This window comes from Scyliorhinus torazame, chromosome 3 (genome assembly GCF_047496885.1).
Source record: "Scyliorhinus torazame isolate Kashiwa2021f chromosome 3, sScyTor2.1, whole genome shotgun sequence".
In the NCBI taxonomy this organism is placed as follows: domain Eukaryota; kingdom Metazoa; phylum Chordata; class Chondrichthyes; order Carcharhiniformes; family Scyliorhinidae; genus Scyliorhinus; species Scyliorhinus torazame.
The window spans coordinates 335670796-335697126 of NC_092709.1; the positions used below are offsets into that span (position 1 = coordinate 335670796).

Consider the following 26331-nt stretch of genomic DNA (forward strand, 5'->3'; position numbering starts at 1 on the left):
GACTTCAGCCAGCGGAGTGTTTTATTTCAATTCCAGTTTTACTAGAGCTCCTTGATGCCATACTCAGCCAAATGCTGCCTTGATGTCCAGGGCAGTCACTCTCACCTCACCTCTGGCATTTGTCCATGTTTGAACCAAGGCTTTAATGAGATCAGGAGCTGAGTGACCCTGTTGGAGTCCACACTGAGCATCCGTGAGCAAGTTATTGCTGAGTAAGTGCTGCTTGATAGCACTGCTAATGACCCCTTCCATCACTTTGCTGATGCTGGAGAGTAGAATGATGGACAGTGATTGGCCAGGTTGGATGTGTCCTACTTTTTGTGTACAGGACATACCTGGTCATTTTTCTACATTACCGGTTAGATGCCAGTGTTGTAGCTGTACTGGAACAGCTTGGCTAGGGGTGCAGCAAGTTCTGGAGCATGTCTTAAAAACTATTGCTGGAATATTGTCAGAGCCCAAATCTTTGGAGTATCCAGTGCTTTCACCATTTCGTGATATTATGTGGAGTGAATTAAATTGGCTGACGACTGACTTCTGTGATGCTGGGGACCTCCAGAGGAGACCGAGATGGATCATCCACTCGGCACTTCTGGCTGAAGATTGTTGCAAATGCCTCAGCCTCGTCTTTTGCACATATGTTCTGGGCTCCTCCATCATTGAGGTTGAGGATATTTGTGGAGCCTCCTCCTCCAGTGAGTTGTTTAATTGTCCACCACCATTCATGGTGGATATGGCAGGACTGCAGAGCTTAGATCTGATGCATTTGTTGTGGAATTGCTTTGCTCTATCACTTGCTGTTTATGCTGTTTGGCACACAAGTAGTCCTGTGTTGTAACTTAACCAGGTCAACACCTCATTTTTCGATATGCCTGGTGTTGCTCCTGGCATGCTCTCCTGCGCTCTTCATTGAACCAGGGTTTGATTGATTGATTGTCACATGTAACGAAGTGCAGTGAAAAGTATTTTTCTGCGGCCAAGGGAATGTACACAGTATGTACATAGTAGACAAAAAGAATAATCGACAGAGTACATTGACAGTGGCACATCAAGAAATAGAGATTGATTAGTGCGGAACAAGGCCAAAGAAAGCAAATACACGAGCAAGAGCAGTATAGGGCGTCGTGAATAGTGTTCTTACAGGGAACAGATCAGTCTAAAGGGTTGAGGAGTCTTGTAGCTGTGGGGAAGAAGCTGTTCCTATGTCTGGATATGCGGCTCCTCTGTATCTTCTGCCTGATGGAAAGATCTGGAAGAGGGAAAAGCCTGTGTGGAAGGTATCTGGCCATGTTGTCTGCCTTCCTGAGGCAGCGGGAGGTGTTGACAGAATCAATGTGGGGGTGGCAAGCTTGTGTGATGCGTTGGGCTGAGTTCACCACACTCTGCAGTTTCTTGCGATCTTGGGCCAAGCAGTTGCCATACCAGGCTGTGATGCAGCCGGATAGGATGCTCTCTATCGCACATATGTAGAAATTTGTGAGAGTCGATGTAGACATGCCAAATTTCTTTAGCTTTCGTAGGAAGTAGAGACATTGGGTTGGATTCTCCGTAGTCCTGCGCCGAAATCGCGTTTGGCGCGGGGGCGGAGAATCGCCGTTCCCGACTGGATCGCGACCGGTGCCGCTCCGGCAATTTGCTCGTCTGTCAATCACGACACGTGGCTGGGGGACCATTGGCAGTGGCCCTCCCAGCGATACTCCAATCCTGACTGGCCGATTTCCCGACGGTGTGGTTCTAACCACAAATGGCTGGTCAGGACTCTGTCCGCGGCTGCCCTGGTGGGGAGCGGGGGGATCCAGCACCAGGGGGGGTTTTATGGGCGGCCGGGGCAGCCATCGGGTCGGTCCAATGGAGAGGCGCGGGGCCGATCGGGGGGACCTTCTTTCTTGGTGACGGTCCGTGACCATGGCACTCGGCGCAACCTCTGGAGGTCGCCGCCATGCGCATGCGCGGACTCAGAAGTGCGGGGGCCCGTATCCGCAGCCAAAGCTGCGTGAAGCTTCCGGGGCCCCTGCTAGCACCCTGCAGGTAAGTGAATAGCTCTTTATTTTCTGCAGGAAACTGGGGAGTGAAACTCCAGCATTTTTAGTCGGCGAGGGGACACAGCCACATTTTTGAAGAATCCAGCCCATTGTTGGGCTTTCTTGACTGTTGCATCAACATGAGTGGACCAGGACAGACTGCTGGTGATGGTGACCCCCAGGAACTTAAAGCTATCGACCAGCTCTACTTCGGAGCCATTGATGTATACATGGGTGTGTGTCATGCTACGCTTCTTGAAGTCGATGAGAGTTCCTCGGTTCTCACATTGGACTTATCAACCATCTCAGAACTCACTGACTCAGAGCAAAAGCCAGTCATCCTTGATTCCAAGAGACTGCTTAAGGAGAAGAAGATGAGGCAATCAAAACAAGAGGCAACTGGTTGTTACCTCGAGGGAACAGTAGAATGTTACAATACGGGCAGAGACCACGTGGCCTACCATGGCTGTCCGGCTCTGTGAAAGAGCTGTCCAATTTATATCAAACACAATTTCTGTCCCATTGCAGCGGCTTACTGGAATGGCTGAGTGGGACTTCTTAGCCCTATCTATCTGATGATCCTTGTCAATGCATTTGCTGAATAATGCCTTTTATCAGCAAGGGATCACTGACATTAATGGTTCATGAATTCAATTGAATCAACTGGTATTCGATTTCCTTGTCGCCTGTACGACAAAAGCATTCAGGGGGTGTGGTGAGGTCAAAAGAATTGCATGAGCATTGCAGAGCCGAAATATTTTATGCACAGCCCCAGTGATCAGGCAATTTAAAATCTATTTAAAAAGAGGTGCTGGGCTCAGGGGTATCTGTTCCAGGGGTGGACTGTATCGTTGCCGGTACCAGGGACAGCACTGGTCGCTCCACCTTAACCTGGCCTGGAGACAGCAGCCAAACAGCGGAACTGAATTGAGAGTGGCCATCGTTACATGTGAAAAAGAAACATCCAGCTGTGATCTTAAAAGAAAACATTCCTTGAAGTGCAACTGTACATTGTTCACCCTCCAAGGGAATTAAGATGCAAGAAGGAAAATCATTTCAAGATTTTTCAGGTTTTTTTCTCTGTCCCTTCAGGAGTGATCGCTTTGATATCCTAAGCAATCTAGCTGCTTAAAGCCAGATTCCACAGCTGCAGCTCTGATTTATATCATGCCTTAGTCATTGTACAAGAGTGTTTCACAAGGACCATTATCAAACAAAATTCCCATGATCTGTTCAGGTCGATATGAGGGCAGGACTGGCTTGGCACATTGGAAGAATACACAAAATTACCCAATATTTACAAATCTTTCATGGAATGTGGGGCTCACTGGCAAGGCCAGAATTTATTGTCCGTCCCTATTTAGGCTGTCCATGAGGTGTAGGTAGCTGTTAGCGAGGAAGCTCCAGGATTTTGACCCAGTGACAATGAAGGAGCGGCGATATATTTCCAAGTCACGATTGTGAGTGGCTTGGAGGGGAACCTCCAGGTGGTGCTGTTCCCATGTATCTGCTGCTCTTGTCCTTAGAGGTTGTAGGTTTGGAAGGAGTGAGTTGTCCAGTGCAGATGGTACACACTGCTGCCATTGTGCATTGGTGGTGGAGGGAGTGAATGTTTGAGATGGCGGATGGGGTGTCGATCCAGCATGCTGCTTTGTCCAGATGGTGAATGGGCTTTGTGGAGCCAGGAGAACTCGCAACCTTTTTAAAATAATTCTTCAATAATAATACTCTTTATGATTGTCCGCCATTTATAATACTATTGAAATATATTGCAATATGTGCAAATACTATTTATTATTGTCACAAGTCGGCTTACATTAACGCTGCAATGAAGTTACTGTGAAAATCCCCACTTTGTCATTGTACAAAACTCTGGCACCTGCTCGGGTACACTGATGGAGAATTCAAGATGTCCAATTCACCTTACTGCATGTCTTTCGGGACTTGTGGGATGAAACCGGAGTATCTGGCAGACAAGGGGAGAACGTGCAGACTCCGCACAGATCGTGACCCAAGCCGGGAATCGAACCTGTGACCCTGGTGCTGTGAAGCAATAGTGCTAGCCACTGTGCTACCGTGCCGCCCATATGGGTGTTGCAGTTTAGGTGAGCATTTATTGCCCATCCCAAACTGCATTGCTCTGGTAGTCATCGTAACTCATTGATCTGTTCTGTCCCAGTTTATCGCTGAACTTGTTGCATGAGAGCAGAGTGGTTGCGAAGTGGAAATCACAAAGATACACCTTGTTCAGCTTTACCATAGGCTAGTTACTCCAAACAACAGTAATGGCAGTTGACCAATCATAGCAATCGGCCTCGATCGACTAGTCTACAATGTGACGCAAGATGAAGCTCTCCAGTGTGAAGAGATTTGAACAGTACGGTCCATGTAATGCAGTCACCGCACTCAAAGTGCCAATCACTCCTAACTGTTTCTTTAAAAAACTGATGTTTTCTGTAAAAAAAAAAAAAATCAATTTTTGTCCTATGTTTTGGAGATGATGGTTCCTTCGCAACTCATTTTCCATAATCCTTTTCCTTTACAGAGTAATTTTGTGGCCTGTATGACAGCTATTCTCAGCCAGATGGAGCACTCACATTACACGAACTACATCAATGCCTTTCAGACACGTCAGGACCTCATGGTAAGTGACTTCAAAACAAATCTGCTTCGTTTTTTTTCTTTTACATGTCGTTTTTTTTTTTTTTCTCCATCTCAATGCCCCAATGTCCACATAAAAGACCCTCATGTCACCTTGTGCCACTGTCTGTCCTCCTTATGGGGGCTCAGGTGGTGAATTCAGCAGTTTACCACCAGCAGTGAGTAGATGAGCTGAGGTAAACTCTTTTAAAACCCTACCAGCCGATGTCACTGGATAGAACCAGAGGGCGGAATGTTACAGCCCCTCCCACCAGCGGGATTTTCCAGGCCCGCCAGCATCAATGGGGTTCTCAACAACTCGCCACATTTTCAGGCTTCGCCCCCGCCATGACAGACAGACCTGTAAAATTCCACCCTTAAAAACCTACAGCACACAGAAAGGTCATTGGGCCTGTTGCGCCTTTGAAAGAGTGTTGCTAACTTTGCCTTAGTTCAATTGCTCTGTTTTATTACCTTTGCTCTTGAGTCGCCAGGTATCTTTATGATATTGCCACGTGGTTCAAGTCCGAGTACTAATCAATAATCCAATACACCGATCAGTAAGGTTTAAATCAAAGCACATTTATTATACACAGTAATCGCTACTCATGCACAAATTCTACGTCTAAGCTAATTCTACAACTAACAGGCCTATACTTAACTTGGAACTGGCCCACCAGGTCAGGGAAACAAATGGCCTTTCGTTCGGGTTCTGAGCCTGCGGGATTCAAAGTTGGTACAGATTGGTAGCTAGGAGTGCCTATCTCGTAGCGAGCGTTGAATTAAACTTACGATTCGATCTTCACTGCTCCGGTCATGGTCAATTTTGGTTCGTTGTTGCTGGGTGACCCGGGCAGGAAGGAGAGCTGAAGAGGAGCTGCTGAAGAGGTGAAGAGAGCAATTTGAACTTGGGGCTCAATTCTTATAGTCCCCAGGGGCTTCCCGCCTTTCGGGGCGGACCCTGTACCTGGTCCCAAGTGATTGGACTTTGTCCCAATCGTTTGGTTCGATTTTCTCCAATGCTGGAGCGGTTCCCTGATCGATGGGCGGCCTTGAGGTGGTCGTTCACCTCCTTTTGTGTAGGCTCCTGCTGGCGCCGAAGAGTCTGGTTTTGCTTTGTGTGTCTAAATGTTGCTTATTGTTCCCGGGGATTGCTCATTAGTATGCAGATGGCTGTTGTTTTGTTATGCTGATGGTTGCTGGTATCGATATTGTCTGGCCTTTCCAGAGGTAAATACACAGCCAACCTGCAGCTGCCGGTTTTTGTCTTTTTGGCTGACTTTCCCATCAGCCTTTGCCGTTCGCCATTTTTAATCGGGAGTTGGCCATTTTAAGTGGCTACAAGAGTAATCGCGGTTCGTCCCTGTGTTTCTTTGTAAATTTTCCATCCTCGATTAGCTGTCCAAATTCCTTTTGAAATTATTTGTGGAAACAGTTCCTGCCATCTTTTCAGGTAGAATCGGAAATATTTGTCCTAATCACCCCTTGAGAACTTTTGCCAATGACTTTGAATACCGCTATCAGATCTCAGGGCAGCACGGTGGCGCAGTGGTTAGCCCTGCTGCCTCACGGCGCCGAGGTCCCAGGTTCGATCCCGTCTCTGGGTTGTATCTTTCAACCCTTCACATTTACACAGCAACCATCCTCTGCTACCAATTGTTAGCCGTTTTATTTGCTGTGATATGAAAGAGTTTAAAGTTCTTGTTCCTTTTCACCAAATACCATTTATTTCACTTCCACAGCCTCTGCACAAAACTCTTAACAATACACCACCTGACAGAGGCCACCTGAAGCCCCTTTACATATCAATGTCAATTAATGGATACTTAACATAAATGAGACAACTAATTGCAATGTCTCTTAACCCATTACTTAACGTGGGTCACTGTCCGTGTGGAGTTTGCACATTCTCCCAGTGTCTGCATGGGTTTCGCCCCCACAACCCAAAGATGCGCAGGCTAGGTGGATTGAACACGCTAAATTGGCCCTTAATTGGAAAAAATTAATTGGGTACTCGAAATAAAAATAAAAAAAATCTCCTCTCAAACTGCTCATGAGCCCAAGAATATGGAGGCACTCTTTGGAGACATGGGGCAGGATTCTCCGACCCCCCGCCACTCCCCCGTCTTCTTCCCATAGCACATTCTACCTTTCCAGATGATAAGCAAACTCCCTCTTCAATACTTCCATTGAACCTGCCTCCGCCGCACTCTCAGGCAGCACGCTCCAGATGCTGACCACTCGGTGTGTTGAAAGTTTTCTCCTCTAATCTCGATTGCTCCTTTTTAAAGTACCTTAAATCTATGCCCACTTGTTCTTGATCAGGACACCATTGGGAAGAGTTTCTCCCCATCGGCTCTGCACTCCCTCGAATGTCTTCACAACCTTCTTAAAATATGGCACCCAGAAGTCGAGGCCGGACCGGTGTACTACGCAAGTTCAACATAGCCTTCTTGTGTCGGTACTCTGTGCCATTATTAATTAAGCCTAGAGTGCCGAATTCAAGGCTGCTCTCTCTATTTTTATATTCTCTGCATCGATTTTTAAACTATTTACAGGCATCTCCGAGTTCTTCCTCTTGCAAAATAAAGAGCCTGTCACAGGTTCCACGATTCGAAGTGCAGGGGCAGAAATTTGTATCCCTGTTTGGAGTGGAAACTTTGGTTGATGTACCTCCACCCTAATCTGGAATCACTGAAGCCAATATTAATGGCCCATCTACCTTTGAGATCAGCTAACCCAGCACTAATCTAGATAGCAAGCAACGGCTTTCACAATCACTGTGCTTCCCTGAAGGACTTTAGGTTATAGGTTTTATATGTTTTTCTTTGGTTAAGAGGCAGACAACACAAATCCTCTTATCCATCCAATACATTGATGCTTCCTTCTCTGTAAATGCTCACATTTGATTGCATCCTACATAATAAACCTACTTCACGGTACAGGTTTAATAGTTAATCTTCTTTTAACAGGCCGCTTTGCACTAGTAGCAGTCATAGACGATTTTCCCCAAAGAGGTTGTGGGCCAATGCCTGGCAGAGCAACCTCTGTTTAAACCTTTGTCCCAAATTCATTTCCCTGATGTCGAAGGCAGCTGATCTCGATCAGCAGAGCGTCTGGGACGACCACACATGCCTGGTTGTCCAGAGAATACCGCTGCTTTAACATCCCCAGACAGGCAGCCAATACCAACAGCTACTCATCCACCAGGGTAGATGTGCCAGTCAAGAAAGTACACCCCAGAGGCTTGAACATCTAACTCTGGCTCATCCTTTGCTGCAGTACTGAGGGAATGCTGCACTGTCACAGGTGCAGTCACTCATTCAGGTGAGGTGCGCAACCAAGGCCACATCCAGTCAGTGCAGCAGGAGGCCATTCGGCCCATTAGTTTGCACCGACCCGATGAAAGAACACCCTACCCAGGCCCAATCCCTCACCCTACCCCGTGGCCCCACCCACGGGCAATTTAGCATGGCCAGTCCACCTAACCTGCACACCTTTGGACTGTGGGAGGAAACTGGAGGACCCGAAGGAAACCCACACAGACATGGAAAGAATGTGCAAACTCCACACAGAAAGTCGCCCAAGGTTGGAATCGAACCTGGATCCCGGGAGCTGTGAGGTAGCAGTGATCACCATTGTGCCAATGTGCCACGCCATTAAGAGCGAGATGAGGGGGAATTTCATCGCTCAAAGTGTAGTGAATCTGTGGAATTCTTTACTGCAGAACGCGTGGAGGCTGGGTCATTATATTTAAGACAGATTTTAATCAGTAAGGGACTCGAGGGTTATGGGGATAAGGCGGGAAAGTGGGCTTGAGAATGATATCAGATCAGCCACAATTTCGTTGAATGGAGGAGCAGACTCGAAGGCTCGAGGGGCCTCCTTCTGCTCCTACATCTTATGGTCTATAAATTGGCCGCTAGGGGGCCCAATGAACCCACAGGTTTGGTGGGCCACTCATAGCTTCCTCGCCACTGGTAGAATACCCACGGGGTGGGTGGGTGAGGTGACGGGCACAGACCACTGGTCTGATGCTCAAATTTACCCAAGCTCCCCCGTCCCCCCCTTCACTTGCCACCCCTTGGTGGGTTTGTGCGGTTGAGGGAGGGGGCTGCTGGTGTGTTGGGGGCTAAAATGCAGCCAAAGTCCCTGGAATATATGTGAGGCAGTCCACATGAATAACACTTGCTTCTTAAATCAACTGCATTGAGAAATGAATCTATTGAAATCATTTACATAGGTCTTTCGTTTTGACTGTCTGTTCATATATTGAGCAAGAAATTGATGACTTTTTTTTGGCAAATTCCAATCATGCTGCACATATACTGAGACAATCCTGCTTTCCTTCAGCGGGTTCCTTTGTCCACCTCAAAACTTTTAATCGCTTCGAGTGACAAATTTAGACATTTCCTCAGCTTTTCCATTCTCTCAACTTTGTCATATTTCATTTTTCATCGTCTATAAATCTTCATAATTAGCCTCGAAACTGCAGACAAATTGGATTGCTATCTGAAAAGAAAGAAAATGCAAGGTTATGGGAATAAGGCTGGGGAGTGCGACTATGTAGAACGCTCTCTCTGTGAGTCAGTGCGGACCAGCTGGGCCGAAAGGCCTCATTCTGCACTTTAAAGATTCCGTGAATCTTCCTGGGAAATCGTGGGCGCGATTCGCCGCTCCCACGACTAAGTGCCCACGCCGTCGTGAACGCCGTCGAGGTCCACAACGGCGCGAAACGGCCCCGATCTCGACCGATTCAGGGCCCGAAAATGGGCTAGGATCGGGGCTGCGAGAAACTCGGGGGAGGGGTGCGTGTCGCGAAAGCAGCGTCGTCAGCGCGCGCTGGGCATTGGCGCCGCGTAAAAGGCGTAACTGGCGTCACCCGCGCATGCACGGGTTGGCCGGCGCCAGCCAGCGCCAACCCGCGCATGCGTGGTTGCCGTCCTCCCCGAGGCCGTCCCACAAGAAGATGTTGGATGGATCTTGCGGGGCACGGAGCAAAGGAGGTTTTCCTTCAGAGAGGCTGGCCCGCCGATCGGTGGGCACCGATCGCGGGCCAGACCCCTTTTGAGTCCTACCCCGGTGAAAGAACCCCCCTCGCCCCCTCCCCCCACAGGCCGCCCCCCAGCGTTCCCGTGCTGTTCCTGCCGGCAGCGACCAGGTGTGGAAGCCATCGTTTTGGGCAGGCCGCTCGGCCCATCTGGGCCGGAGAATAGCGGGTGCAGCGGAGAATCGCCATTTTGGGTGTCCCAGGCGATTCTCAGGCCTGCGCCGCGCAGAACTCGACGGGGCCATTCTCGCCGCTTGGGTGAATCACGGGAGGGCGTCGGACCGGCGTCGCGTGGAAAAATGGCGCGCCAGGGGATTCTCCCAACCGGCGCGGGAGCGGAGAATCGCGCCCCATAAGTCCATTCCCTGCTTGTAAAGGAATCTGAACATTATTTAGAAGAAGAAAAAAACAATCATTTTGGAATATGCACTAAAATAGGCACACTCCCCCCCTCCCTCCCTGCCCTCAGTCCCACCCCCCACCTGAAATACTAGACATAGACCGTGAAATAAAACTTGATCCACGGCTTCTAAAAGATGTCACAATTGAAAGTGTGACGAAAGAAGCATTCGCTCGGCGTTTGGCCATTGTAAAATGTAATTGTTTTGCTCCTGCTGGATAGGCCCAACAACTGCTTTTGAAGCATTACGGGGGAGATGACCACCTCCTGGGCGGCATGATGGCCTTGATGGTCCAAGACTCTCCTATCAGAGGAAACATCCTCTCAAAACCTACCCTGTCATGCATGTTAGCACTGCTGCCTCGCAGCACCAGGGACCTGGGTTCGATTCCAGCCATGGGTGACTGTGTTGAGTTTGCACATTCTCCCCGTGTCTGTGTGAATTTCCTCCGGGTGCTCCGGTTTCCTCCCACAGTCCAAGGATGTACAGATTAGGTGGAGTTTCAGCGAGAGGGCGGGTGGTCATTTGAAGGGTTGGTGCAGACTCGATGGGCCAAATGGCCTCCTTTTGCACTGTAGTGATTCTATGGCTCTATAAATTGCCCCTTTGCGTCCAAAGGTTAGGTCGGGTTACATGGATAGGTCGGGGGAGTGGGCCTAGGTGGGGTACTCTTTTGGAGGGCAGGTGAAGACTCGATTGGTCGAATGGCCTCTTTCTGCAATGTAGGGTTTCTATTATATGGTCATTGGACTGGTAATTTAGAGGTCCAAGCTAATGCTCTGGGTACATGAATTCAAATACAAATTCAATTAATAAAATATGATATATAAAGCAGTAATGACCACGACAACTATAATTCGCATTTGTTGAAAAGACAATCTGCCATCCTTACCTGATCTGCCCTGCATGTGGCTCCAGACACACAGCGATGTGGTTGATTCATAACTGCCCTCTCAAATGCCCTTGTGAGCCACTCAGTTCAAGGGTAATTAGGGCTGGGCAAAATATGCTGGCTTTCCAGTGACACCAGTGCTAGCAACCGGCTGCTGTTGTGTAAAGATTCAAGCGTTCTGCTCCTTTTCACAAATACCTTTATTTTCCTTCAACACAGCTCTGGACAAAACTCCATCACCACATCACATGTTCCCAAAGACCACCTGCAGCCACTTTACATATCAGTGTCAATTATTGGATACTTAACATCAATGAGACATTTCATTGGAATGACTCTTAACCCATTCCTTAACAACCAACATCCCATGAAAGGATATTAAAAGTTGTTCGCTGGAGCGGTTTCTGGGGTTACTGGGGATTGTTCTCCGAAGAGTAGAGTAGGGGCTGAACTTCCCGACCCTTCCTGCTGGCGGGATTTTCTGGTCGCAGTGATGGCGGCCATCCTCAGCGGGTTCACCAGCGGCACAGCCGGCGCACAATGCAAAACGCCTTTGACATCGGTGGGACCAGGTGATCGCACCATGGGTCAATGCGTCTGTCGCAGGAGGAGGAAAAAGTCCTTCCCTAGGCCTACAGTCCCTGGAGTTAAGAAAATGAAAGGTGATGTAACGGAAACATATTGAGCATATTCTCGGTCTCTTCTGGAGGTCGCCAGCATCACAGATGTCAGTCTTCAGCAAATACGATTCACTCCATGTGGTATCAAGAAGCGGCTGAAGGGACTGGATACTGCAAAGGCTATGGGCCCTGACAATATTCAGGCAATAGTACGAAGACCTGTGCTCCAGAACTTGCCGCATCCCCAGCCAAGCTGTTCCAGTACAGATACAACACTGGCATCTCCCCGTCATTGTGGAAATTTGCCCAGGTATGTCCTGTACACAAGAAACAGGACAAATGCAACCCAGCCAATTACCTTCGTATCAGTCCACTCTCCATCATCAGCAAAGTGATGGAAGGAGTCATCAACAGTGCTATCAAGCGGCACTTACTCAGCAATAACCTGCTCACGGATGCTCAGTTTAGGTTCCGCCAGGGTCACTCAGCTCCTGATCTCATTACAGCCTTGGTTAAACATGGACAAAAAAGCTGAATGCCAGAGGTGAGGTGAGAGTGACTTCCCTTAACAGCAAGGGCAAGGCAGCATTTGACCGAGTGTGGCATCAAGGAGCCCTAGTTAAACTGGAGTCAATGGGAATCAGGGGGGAAAATCTTCACTGGTCATACCGGGCACAAAGGAAGATGGTTGTGGTGGTTGAAGGTCAATTATCTCAGCTCCAGGACATCACTGCAGCAGTTCCTCAGGTTAGTGGCCTAGGTCCAACCATCTTCAGCTGCTTCATCAATTACCTCATCCCATCATAAGGTCAAATGTGGGGATGTTTGTGGATGACTGCACAATGTTCAGCACCATTCACAACTCCTCAGATAATGAAGCAGTCCATGTTCAATTGCAGCAAGCCTCGGCAATATCCAGGCTTGGGCTGACAAGTGGAAAGTTACATTTGCTCCACACAAGTGCCAGACAATGACCATTTCATACAAGAGAGGAATTAATAACCATCCCTTGACATTCATTGGCAATACCATCGCTAATTCCCCCACAATCAATGTCTGGGGGATTACCATTGATCAGAAAACGGAGCTGCACTAACCATATTAATACTGTGGCTACCAGTGCAAGTCAAAGGCTAGGAATCCTATGGTGAGTAACTCATCTCCTGACCCCCCCAAAGCCTGTCCACCATCTACAAGACAAAATCAGAGTGTAATGGAATACTCTCCACTTGCCTGGATGAGTGCAGCTCCAACAACACTCAAGAAGCTCGACACCATCCAGGACAAAGCAGCCCTCTTGATTGCTCCCCCTTTCACAAATATTCAAACCCTCCACCTTTGACGAACAATGGCTGCCATGTGTACCATCTACAACAGTGTTTTTCAAACTTTTTTTTCGGGGACCCATTTTTCCCAACCGTCCATGTTCGGGACCCAACCTTCGGGACCCAACCTGGCTGACCTTCGTGGCCCACGCCGGCCGACCTTTGCGACCCATGCCAGCCGACCTTCGCGGCCTACGCCGGCCGACCTGCGCGACCCACCATTTTCTCTTAACTTGTTTGCTGCTGACAAAAATGGAGGAAATGGTTTGGGGTCCCTTTGGCCCTCGTACACGCTCCTCCAATGGAATCTGTTGGATGAAGGTGAAGCCTTCCGGTGTCGGAAAGTATGGAGTCTCCATCTGCCCAAAGTTCTGCATTTTTTTCCTGTAAAAGCTTATCAAATAAAAAAACCCCGAACTTGTAAAAAAAAATGTTTTTAATGAATAAACTAAATGAAAAAAATAAAAATAAAATGAATAAAACAAAATGAATAAAACCCCACCCGAACTTGTACAAAAATAGCTGCGACCGTTTAAAAAAAAAAGCAGCCGCACTGTGCATGCATGCCCGATCACCGACACGCATGCGCATTGTTTTGCGCATGCGCACCGATGATCTGGCATGCATGCGCACTGCGGCTGCATTTCGTTTACATGTTTGCGGCCATTTTGAAGGATGCTTGCAGCCGGTGTTATTAAAAGCTGGCTGCTGCGGCTGTTGCGCACAGATTTGCGCGATCGGGAGGGCCGCGACGGACGGCTCCACGACCTACCCGCCACCCGCCCGCGACCCACCCCAGGCCGCGCCCCACAGTTTGACAATGCCTGCTCTACAAGATGCACTGCAGTAACTCACCACGGTTCCTTAGAGAGCATGGTCCAAACCCCAGACCACTACCATCTAGAAGGGCAAGAGCGGCAGATACATGGGAACCCCACCACCTGGTGGGTCAGATCTCAAATAACGGCGAGTCCAAATACAGGAGGGAGATAGAGAACCTAGTGGAGTGGTGCAATGACAACAATCTCTCCCTCAATGCCAGCAAAACTAAAGAGCTGGTCATTGACTTCAGGAAGCAAAGTACTGTACACATCCCTGAAGTTATTAGTTTAAGTGGTTAGCACTGTGACTTCACAGCGCCTGGGTCCCAGGCTTTATTCTCCGCTGGATCACTGTCTGTGCGGAGTCTGCACGTTCTCCCCGTGTCTGCGTGGGTTTCCTCCGGGTGCTCCGGTTTCCTCCTCAGTCCAACGACGTGGAGGTTAGGTGGATTGGCCATGCTAAATTGTCCAAAAAGGTTAGGAGGGGTTATTGGGTTACGGGGATAGGGGGGAAGTGAGGGCTTAAATAGGTTGGTGCAAACTCGATGGGCCGAATGGCGTCCTTCTGCACTGTATGTTCTAAGTCTTGTTTGGTGACGTCTCTAAGGACTGCCGACGGTTCCTTCTTCACCGAGTCGTGGTTCAGTGGGTGACACTCTTGCCTCTCAGTCAGACAGTCACAGGTTCAAATCCCAGTCGAAAATCTTGAGTACATAATCTCGACTGATTTCTCACTGCAGCACCGAGGAAGTGCGAGAGCCTTGGATGTGCTGTCTCTCGAGGAAGACCCCGGTTTCCCTCTCCAATCCCACGGTGTCATTTTGAAGAAGTTAGGGAGAGCTCCCTCTGCTGTTCTCTGATGTATTTGCCTGGGGACCAACATCACTGAAACAGGTTATCCAGCCGTGATCACATCGCTTTGCGGAACCTTGCTGTGTACATATTGGCTGCCATGTCTCTGCCGCTAGACCAGTGATTATGCTTCAAAAAACAATTCAATTGGCTGTAATGCACTGAGGCTCGGAAAGATGGAATATTGATCCAGGTTCTTTCTTTCTTCCTTGATTCCAAAGGATCAAACCAGGATCAATTTTCAGATTTGGTAGCTCTTGTTGGAGCCTGTAGGCTATTCAGAGAAGAATCATCTGGGTTTATGTTTCGTGTGAAACCTCCAATCTGAAAGCACAGTTCCAAGCAATAATCCATTGCTGAGGAAACCCCCCATCTCTCTCTCCATTTCTTTAAAACGTTCCTCAAAACCTCGGGGCTGGAGAATTGCCAGGTCCGTGGCCGCGCGTGAGCATAGCGGCGGCCTGCAGCGGCCTTGCGGTGCTACATGGCGGAGGCCATTTGCGGACCCGGCCCGCGAAATAGTGCTCCCCCTTTGGCCGGCTCGCACGCCCCAGAACCCCCCCCCCACACACACACAGTGCCGCCGGCCACTGATAATCTCCCCCTGCCCACGGATCGGCCCTCCCCCGACTGTGGTGGTGCTGGACTGAGTTCTCAGCTGCCAAGCCGAGTTCCTGGCGGATGAGACCACAATGCGACCCACGCCGTCGGGAACTTGGCTGGTCGGGGGCGGAGCATCGTGGGGCGGGCCTCAGGCAATGTCCTGAGGCCGTTGATACATGGTGCGGCGTACTATCTGAGTACACGCTTTGGAGGGGACGGAGCATCGCAAAAGCGGCGCCGCCCCAATTTAGTTGGGAACTCTGATTCTCCGGCGACCGCCGAAGGTGATTTTGGTGTCGGCGACCGGAGAATCCAGCTCCAGGTCTTTGCCCAACTGTTGGAAAATCGGTCTAACATCTTTATACATAGTTCATGACAAAACGTTGCTTGATAATGGTCCTGATAAAGCCCTTTGGGACATTCAACTGTATTAAATGCGTTATATTGAATGCTGTTGTATTTTTGAAAACGAGACTGCTAACATTCAGTGTCAGTTCATGGGATATTCGTCCATTCTCTGGACTATCATTGAAAAGGACGAGCAAGAGTCTGTCAAGACCTGTGGCTTGCAAATGGCACAATGCAACACTGGGTAACTGACACCTGTAGTTGTACATAAAATTCTATTCCTGACGGGTTGCTACAACCAGTTCTGAGCAGGTTTTCCACATACAAGTTGAAGGCCACCTTCACCTTTGCAAAGACTATACATCACTTACCTATTGATAATAACACCATGTCCATATGCTCGTTCGACATTTTTAACCTGCTCACCAATGAACCACTCAAGGAACCATAGACATTTGCACTGTGTCACTATATCACGGCAATCTAGACGTACCACCAATATCGGAATCTATGATCATTAAATATATAAATTCAGCAACTCTTGAAAGTTGAGTTTAGTTTTAAAGACATCTGAATAGATGGTGTTGCAATGGAATCTCCTCCAGGCCCAGTTCTCACAAACATCATTGTCAGTTTCTATGAGAAATAGAAGTCCAAAGATATGCAGATTAGATAGATTGGCCATGCGAGGGCAGCACGGTGGCGCAGTGGTTAGCATTGCTGCCTCACGGCGCCGAGGTCCCAGGTTCGATCCCACCTCTGGGTCACTGTCCATGTGTAGTTTGCACATTCTCCCCATGTTTGCGTGGGTTTTACCCACAATCTAAAGATGTGAATTGGCCACGCTAAATTGCCCCCTAATTGGAAAAAATTAATTGGGCACGCTAAATTAAAAAAAAAAGATTGGCCATGCAAAATTGTCCCTTAGTGTCCATGAATGATGCAGGTTAGGTGGGGTTATGGGGTTACAGGGATAGGGTGGGGGAGTGGGCGTAGGTGGAGTGCTCTTTCGGAGTAACGGTGCACTCTCGATGGGCCGAATGGCCTCTTTCTGCACTGTCGGGATTCAATGCTTCAATGGTATGCACCTTTGAAGGATGCACCGAAGCTCCCACTCCTTACACATTTCTGATATGTAGATGATAACAGTTCACTTTTGAAATGGAGCACTCAACCGACTGCAGCAAGCCAACCTTCACTAGCCAATAACATACAGGGATTCCTACAGCTCCACGCACTATGAGATTGGGTTTATCAGTAATCTCATTTGCTCACCATGCAAGCTTGATGCTGAACTAAAGCACATCAAAGCCATCCTGTGAGATGATGGCTGCCCTGATCAGAGCATTGCTCCATGTATATCATGCAAACTCATGATTGGGTGTAATGTCGCTGCACTTTCTGCCCGTGGAAGTGCCCAGTCAACCCTGGATTACGCTAGAAGGGGAAGGTGTCTCATAAATTTGAGCAACAGGTCAAGCTTGCCTTTACAAAACCCCTACAGTGCAGAACGAGGACATTCGGCCCATCAATTCTGTACCCAACCTCTGAAAGAGCACCCTACCCAGGCCCACTCTCCCGTCCCATTTACGTAACCCCACCCAACCTGCACATCCCTGGGGACTAAGGGGCAATTTAGCATGGCCAATCCACCTAACCTGCACATCTTTGGACTTTGGGAGGAAACCGGAGCACCCGGAGGAAACGCACGCAGACACGGGGAGAAAATGCAAACTCCACACAGAAAGTCACCCGAGGCTAGAATTGGACCCAGGTCCCTGGTGCTGTGAGGCAGCAATGCTAACCATTGTGCAGCAGCAACACGAATGGTATATTGGGGGGTCGGTTAGCTCAGTTGGCGGGACGGCTGGTCCGTGATGTGGAGCGATGCAATTCGGGAACAATTCACATACAGACTGAGGTTACCCACGATGACGCTGCCTTCTCAACCTTTCCTCTTGCTTGAGGTGTGGTGACCCTCAGGTTAAATCACCACCAGCCAGCTCTCTCTGTCAAAAGGGGAGAGCAGCCTATGGTCCGCGGGGACCAGGCTGACTTTCATTTGGAACTCCAGGAACAGAATGTTACCCTCAAGTCAAGAAGATTTTCTGTCTATCACATAAATAAGAAATGTGGGATATGAATTTCAGCGATGCCAGGTATATAGGCCTTCCATCCTTATTTAGTGGCTCGTATCAAACAGCACAAACCTTCAGCTGTTCACAACAGGCAAAGTACTGACTGTACCCAACCTGCTTGTGCTTGCAAAATTCCAAACAGTGTTCTACATTAGATGTGATTCTGCAATTGGGCAGCACCCGCTAAACAACCCGAACTGTGCTAAGAATTACACTGAAAACCAATTTGAGGTTGTCAGTCGAGCTCATAGCCTGGCTCAATTAATGACGTTTAAGGAGCATTTTGGCAAATACATGAATAGGATGGGAATAGAGGGATATGGAACCCAGAAGTGTAAAAGATTTTAGTTTAGACGGGTAGCATGGTCGGCGCAGGCTTGGAGGGCCAAAGGGCCTGTTCCTGGTCTGTACTTTTCTTTGTTCTTTGTTCAATTCGGTATGCTAGAAGCCACACGTAACCACATACAGGGCCCTGGCCTGTGCAGACAAAAGGAACATGTCCACACCATGCATCTTTTTCAAATAAACAAGATCCCTGGTTCATTCCCCAGAGCAATGACTTAACTAATCAGAGTTGACATTCCCGGTTTGAATTTGAACAAAGCCGGATTATCCCTGACAACAAGTCCACCAATCAGGATCCACTTGCCAACCAAACAGCGCTCTCTCCTCATGCAGTGTAAATTGCTGTTCCCCCATTACTGTTGGTAATTTCTCACGAGCTATCCTGACGAGTGCAAGACAAAAAACTTTGATGTCCTGTCGCTTTTTTCAGAAATGCTCAAGTTCTATACCATTCAAAACAAACAAAGTTTACAAAGGTTTCTTTTTGTCAAGAGCTTTTTAAAAAATGCTGTGAAGGGGCTGTCATTTCTATTTTAGGATGCAACAGGAGAATAGGTGTTTTTCTAAGGTTGTAACAACTTGCTAACAAAATTGAGGAACATGCCGTTTTATAATGTGTGATTACTAGAAATGTAATTTTCTTAATGAGACATTAATTACAAATTCCTAATAAGATTTGTTTGAGTTGCGACAGCAAGGCACAGATTTACAAGGGCATTTATTGTACTTCATATGGTATGTATAGATGGTATGGATGAGACATTGAGCTCCAAGGTTATTAAATGGTTTGGATAGCATAAAAACAAACAAAATCAAAGCTAAAATCATTCAAGGTCACGAAGTGGATCTGAAGATTGCATTCATTGACCAGTTTAGTCGGAGGGTGACATTTAGTGTGCATTTAATAGGCAAACTTGAAAATGAATGGGGTCTTTTGTTTAAGGAGAATCCAGTTCTGGTTCAGTTGGCAAATTTAGTGTGGAAGTGAACTATGCAGTCCAGGAATGTCCAAGGCTGGAGAATTGCTAATAATATGATATAATAATCTTTATAAACTTACATTAACACTAAATTGAAGTTACTGTGAAAATCCCCTAGTAGCCACACTCCAGCGACTGTTTGGGTACACTGAGGGGGAATTCAGAATGTCCAATTCACCTAACAAGCACGTCTTTCGGGACTTGTGGGAGGAAACCGGAGCACCCGGAGGAAACCCACGCAGACACAGAGAGAACGTGCAGACTGTGACCCAAGCCGGGAATCGAAGCTGGGGCCCTGGCGCTGTGAAGCAACAGTGATAACCACTGTGCTACCATGCCGCCCATATGTGCTGCGTTAGCTGATCTCAGCCAGGATGGCAGTGGTGTTAAAAGGGATTACAGTGTTCCACGGGTGGAGAACCCAGCCTTCTTCTAAATACTGTCCAGCAATGCTATCCTGGACAATGAAACAACTATGGAATTGGAAGCTTCAGACATATCCCCATCCTCAATGATTAGGGAGCCCAGCACATCAGTACAAACAACAAGGCTAAAGCAATTGTAGCCTCTTTCAGCCAGAAGGGTCGCGCGGCTGATATGTCTGGGCCTCCTCCTGAGGTCCTCAGCTCCACAGATGCCAATCATCACCTAATTTGACTCAAGTTATTTTCAACAATACATTTAATTAAAAATCAACATAACTGTCTCTTGATCTTATCTTAATCTTAAAAGATTTATCTTAAAAGAATATATTAATTTTGAGGAATTTGTTTTTGAGCAACACAGGATGTAGATGATATTACTGGAGTTAGCTAAGGTGTTCACTATGCCTCTGTTAGGACGCTCTTCTCTGTGATTTTATTTTATTTGATTTATTGTCACATGTACCGAAGTAAAGTGAAAAGTATTTTTTTCTGCGGCCAAGGGAACGTACACAGTACGTACATAGTGGACAAAAAAGAATAATCGGCAGAGTGCATTAACAAATGGTACATCAACAAACAGTGATTGGTTACAGTACGGAACAAGGGGCCAAACAAAGCAAATACATGAGCAAGAGCAGCATAGGGCGTCGCGAATAGTGTTTTACAGGGAACAGATCAGTCCGAGGGAGAGTCGTTGAGGAGTCGTGTAGCTGTGGGGAAGAAGCTGTTCCTATGTCTGCATGTGCGTCTTCAGACTTCTGCACCTTCTGCCTGATGGAAGGATCTGGAAGAAGGCAATGCCTGGTTGGGGGAGGTCTCTGATAATACTGTCTGCCTTCCTGAGGCAGCAGGAGATGTAGACAGAATCGACGTGAGAGTGGTAAGCTTGTGTGATGCGTTGGACTGAGCTCACCACACTCTGCAGTTCCTTGCGATCTTGGACCGAGCAGTTGCCATACCAGGCTGTGATGCAGCCGGATAGGATGCTCTCTATGGCACATCTGTAGAAGTTTGTGAGAGTCGATGCAGACATGCCGAATTTCTTCAGCTTCTGTAGAAAGTAGAGACGTTGTTGGGCTTTCCTGACAGTTGCAACAACGTGGGTGGACCAGGATAGACTATTGGTGATGATGATTAACTGTTGTGAATTCAAGCCCCCCTCCAGAGTCATGATTTACGTACATAAAAAGCAAGAGGGTAGCCAGGGAAAGGTTTGGCCCACTGAGGGACAGGTGAGGGAATCTATGTGTGGAGCCAGAGGAAATGGGCGAGGTAATGAATGAATACTTTGCATCAGTATTCACCAAAGAGAAGGAATTGGTAGATGTTGAGTCTGGAGAAGGGTGTGTAGATAGCCTGGGTCACATTGAGATCCAAAAAGACGAGGTGTTGGGCGTCTTGAAAAGTATTAAGGTAGATAAGTTCCCAGGGTCTGATGGGGTCTACTCCAGAATACTGAAGGAGGCTAGAAAGGAAATTGCTGAGGCCTTGACAGAAATCTTTGGATCCTCACTGTCTTCAGGTGATGTCCCAAAGGACTGGAGAGTAGCCAATGTTGTTCCTTTATTTAAAAAGGGTAGCAAGGATAATCCAGGGAACTACAGGCCAGTGAGCCTTACTTCAGTGGTAGGGAAATTACTGGAGAGAATTCTTCGAGACAGGATCTACTCCCATTTGGAAGCAAATGGACGTATTAGCGAGAGGCAGCATGGTTTTGTGAAGGGGAGGTCGTGTCTCACTAACTTGATAGAGTTTTTCGAAGAGGTCACAAAGATGATTGATGCAGGTAGGGCAGTGGATGTTGTCTATATGGACTACAGTAAGGCCTTTGACAAGGTTCCTCATGGCAGACTGGTACAAAAGGTGAAGTCACACAGGATCAGGGGTGAGCTGGCAAGATGGATACAGAACTGGCTAGGTCATAGAAGGCAGAGAGTAGCAATGAAAGGGTGCTTTTCTGATTGGAGGGCTGTGACTAGTGGTGTTCCGCAGGGATCAGTGCTGGGACCTTTGCTGTTCATAGTATATATAAACGATTTGGAGGAAAATGTAACTGGTCTGATTAGTCAGTTTACGGACCACAAAGGTTGGTGGAATTGCGGATAGCGATGAGGACTGTCAGAGGATACAGCAGGATTTAGATCATTTGGAGACTTGGGAGGAGAGATGGCAGGTGGAGTTTAATCCAGACAAATGTGAGGTAATGCATTTTGGAAGGTCTAATGCAGTTAGGGAAAATACAGTGAATGGTCGAACCCTAAAGAGTATTGACAGTCAGAGAGATTTGGTGTATAGGTCCACAGGTCACTGAAAGGGGCAATACAGGTGGAGAAGGTAGTCAAGAGTATAAAAATTGGCAAGTCATGTTGCAGCTGTATAGAACCTTAATTAGGCCACACTTGGGAGTATAGTGTTCAATTCTGGTTGCAACACTACCAGAAGGATGTGGATGCTTTGGAGAAGGTGCAGAAGAAATTTACCAGGATGTTGCCTGGTATGGAGGGCATTAGTTATGAGGAGAGGTTGAATAAACTCGGTTTGTTCTCACTAGAACGACGGTGGTTGAGGGGCGACCTGATAGAGGTGTACAAAATTATGGGGGGCATAGACAGAGTGGATAGTCAGAGGCTTTTTCCCAGGGCAGAGGGGTCAATTACTAGGGGGCATAGGTTTAAGGTGCAAGGGGCAAGGTTTAGAGGAGATGTACGAGGCAAGTTTTTTACACAGAGGGTAGTGGGTGCCTGGAACTCGCTACCGGAGGAGGTGGTGGAAGCAGGGACGATAGTGACGTTTAAGGGGCATATTGACAAATACATGAACAGGATGGGAATAGAAGGATGCGGACCCTGGAAGTGAAGAAGATTTTAGTTTAGATGGGCAGCACAGTTGGCACAGGCATGGAGGGCCGAAGGGCCTGTTCCTGTGCTGTACTTTTCTTTGTTCTTTGATTACATAATCTAGACTGCACATCCAATGCTGTGCTGAGTGAATGCTGCAATATCAACGGTGCTGTCTTTTGGTTGAGACGTTAAGATTGAGATCCTGATTTTAAGATCGCACGGCACATTTTAAAGAAGAACAGGGAGACCCTGATGCCCCGGTCAGGTTTTATCCCTCAACCACCATCACAGAAACAAAAGATCTGGGGCGCCATCTAACCAAAACCAAACAGAGTCCATTCTGGGCGGGATTAGCGGGGTCGTTCCCAGTTCTTCCAGCGTCGGTCATGACCCCGCTATCTAACGGTACTCTTATTCCGTCCGTCAGCGGAGAACACCCTCCAAGGCTGCACTCAGTCGCATTTGCTGCTCTGAGGAGTTCCGCTGCCCAGTGCAGGAGGAGATCGGTGTGCCATTTTTAAATGGCGACCCGACCTCCCGACCCCCTCACACCCCCCCAAACGATGTGACCCCCCCAAAGCCCCAACCTTTTGGGAGGTCCTCGGGTCCACCATGCCTGCCCCATCTCATACGAGCAGTGCTACCCCTGAGCCCAATCCGTAGTGTGGGCGAAATGTCACCTTGGCACCTTGGTACTGCCAGACTGGCACCTTGGCAGTGCCCTGTCAGCTTGGCAGTGCCACCTTTGCACCCTGGTAGTGGCACCTTTGCATCCTGGCAGTGCCAGTCTGGCAGTTCCAAGATACCCAGGTGGCATCAGCAGTGTCGGGATGCCACCTTGCGCAGATACCAACCATTCGGAGACCTCTAATTGCCTGGGAGTTGCCCCCCTCCCCCCCAGTGCCGTTCCGCCTTGTCTCCATTTGTGGGAGCCAGTGCTAAACGGCACCTGGCTGGAGTCTCCTTGGCGAGGCCGGTATATCCCAGTCGCTGGTTCAATATGGCATCAGCAGAGTTACGTTAGCTTTTAAGGTCACTTAACCCTGCAAGTCTGTGTCCCGCCAATTGTGGGTGGTATCTAGATTGCGACATCTCGTTCGATCTTGCGAGGCGCAACGACGGTCAGGAATCCTGGAAGTGGCCTCTCGCGGTATCTACCGGCCACATCCCGCCCTGATTCCAGCAGGACGCGGCTGGAAAATCGCGTCCCTGGTTATTATCCTATTGCTATTTGTGGGAGTTTGCTATGCACAAATGCTCTGCTGTGTTCCTGACTTTACAACAGTGAACTCACTTTAAAAATACTTCATTGACTAAAATGCTTGGACGTCCTGTGGCTATGAGTGGCGCTGTATTAATTCTCCGTCTTTCTTTCTCCCTCACGCACACACAACATAAAACTGAGGACAGCTAAATCAAACACAAACTCCAGAGAGTTCAGGGAGGTCACGCATGCAACAGAAAGACAATTAGGAATGTCAAGCAACAACAGGAATAGTCATGTCTGATGGTGAGTACTGGGTGAAGTGCAAAGCAACATTCACCCAGAGCACTAATTCAACCAGCTGCCGAAACAGAATATTTTATATGCAAAACTGTTGCATCCTCTTTGTAAGATCATAAGAACATAAGAACTAGGAGCAGGAGTAGGCCATCTGACCCCTCGAGCCTGCTCCGCCATTCAATGAGATCATGGCTAATCTTTTGTGGACTCAGCTCCACTTTACGGCCCGAACACCATAACCCTTAATCCCTTTATTCTTCAAAAAACTATCTATCTTTATCTTAAAAACATTTAATGAAGGAGCCTCAATTGCTTCACTGGGTAAGGAATTCCATAGATTCACAACCCTTTGGGTGAAGAAGTTCCTCCTAAACTCAGTCCTAAATCTACTTCCCCTTATTTTGAGGCTATGCCCCCTAGTTCTGCTTTCACCCGCCAGTGGAAACAACCTGCCCACATCTATCCTATCTATTCCCTTCATAATTTTATATGTTTCTATAAGATCCCCCCCTCATCCTTCTAAATTCCAACGAGTACAGTCCCAGTCTACTCAACCTCTCCTCGTAATCCAATCCCTTCAGCTCTGGGATTAACCTAGTGAATCTCCTCTGCACACCCTCCAGTGCCAGTACGTCCTTTCTCAAGTAAGGAGACCAAAACTAAACACAATACTCCAGGTGTGGCCTCACTGACACTTTATACAATTGCAGCATAACCTCCCTAGTCTTAAACTCCATCCCTCTAGCAATGAAGGACAAAATTCCATTTGCCTTCTTAATCTCTGCACAGTCGCATGTTTTCATATTTTATCATTTAAATAATAATCCCTTTTGCTGTTATTCCTACCAAAATGGATAACCTCACATTTGTCAACATTGTAATCCATCTGCCAGACCCTAGCCCATTCACTTAGCCTATCCAAATCCCTCTGCAGACTTCCAGTATCCTCTGCACTTTTTGCTTTACCACTCATCTTCGTGTCGTCTGCAAACTTGGACACCTATTTCCCTTGGTCCCCAACTCCAAATTATCTATGTAAATTGTGAACAATTATGGGCCCATCACTGATCCCTGAGGGACACCACTAGCTACTGATTGCCAACCAGAGAAACACCCATTAATCCCCACTCTTTGCTTCCTATTAATTAACCAATCCTCTATCCATGCTTCTACTTTCCCCTTAATGCCATGCATCTTTATCTTATGCAGCAACCTTTTGTGTGGCACCTTGTCAAAGGCTTTCTGGAAATCCAGATGTACCACATCCATTGACTCCCCATTATCTACTGCACTGGTAATGTCCTCAAAAAATTCCACTAAATTAGTTGGGCATGTCCTGCCCTTTATGAACCCATGCTACGTCTGCCCAATGGGACAATTTCCATCCAGATGCCTCGCTATTTCTTCCTTGATGATAGATCCCAGCATTTTCCCTACTACCGAAGTTAAGCTCACTGGCCTATAATTACCCGCTTTCTGCCTATTTCCTTTTTTAAACAGTGGTGTCACGTTTGCTAATTTCCAATCCGCCGGGACCACCCCAGAGTCTAGTGAATTTTGGTAAGTTATCACTAGTGCATTTGCAATTTCCCTAGCCATCACTTTTAGCACTCTGGGATGCATTCCATCAGGGCCAGGAGACTTGTCTACCTTTAGCCCCATTAGCTTACCTATCACTACCTCCTTGGTGATAACAATCCTCTCAAGGTCCTCACCTGTCATTGCCTCATTTCCATCAGTCACTGGCATGTTATTTGTGTCTTCTACTGTGAAGACCGACCCAAAAAACCTGTTCAGTTCCTCAGCCATTTCCTCATCTCCCATTATTAAATCTCCCTTCTCATCCTCTAAAGGACCAATATTTACCTTAGCCACTCTTTTTTGTTTTATTTATTTGCAGAAACTTTTACTATCTGTTTTTATATTCTGAGCAAGTTTACTCTCATACTCTATCTTACTCTTCTTTATAGCTTTTTTAGTATCTTTCTGTTGCCCCCTTTCCCAGTCCTCTAGTCTCCCACTAATCTTTGCCACTTTGTATGCTTTTTTCTTTCAATTTGATACTCTCCCTTATTTCCTTAGATATCCACGGGCGATTTTCTCTCTTTCTACCATCCTTCCTTTTTGTTGGTATGAACCTTTGCTGAGCACTGTGAAAAATCGCTTGGAAGGTTCTCCACTGTTCCTCAACTGTTTCACCATAAAGTATTTGCTCCCAGTCTACCTTAGATAGTTCTTCTCTCATCCCATTGTAATCTCCTTTGTTTAAGAACAAAACACTAGTGTTTGATTTTACCTTCTCACCCTGCATCTGGATTTTAAATTCCACCATATTGTGATCGCTCCTTCCGAGAGGATCCCTAACTATGAGATCATGAATCAATCCTGTATCATTACACAGGACCAATCTAGGACCGCTTGTTCCCTCGTAGGTTCCATTACATACTGTTCTGGGAAACTATCGCGGATACTTTCTATAAACTCCTCCTCAAGGCTGCCTTGACCGACCTGGTTAAACCAATCGGC

The 26331-nt window shown here is 47.6% G+C and overlaps 1 protein-coding gene across 1 annotated transcript in view; it reads left to right on the forward strand.

The window, feature by feature from the left end:
* LOC140409300 (dedicator of cytokinesis protein 2-like) overlaps nucleotides 1-26331 on the forward strand; it is a 1572852-nt gene that overhangs the window by 998749 nt on the left and 547772 nt on the right. Inside the window, exon 28 of the mRNA XM_072497681.1 lies at nucleotides 4567-4665. Within this exon, the coding sequence (XP_072353782.1) occupies nucleotides 4567-4665 (99 nt within the window). The remainder of the gene's footprint in view (nucleotides 1-4566; nucleotides 4666-26331) is intronic.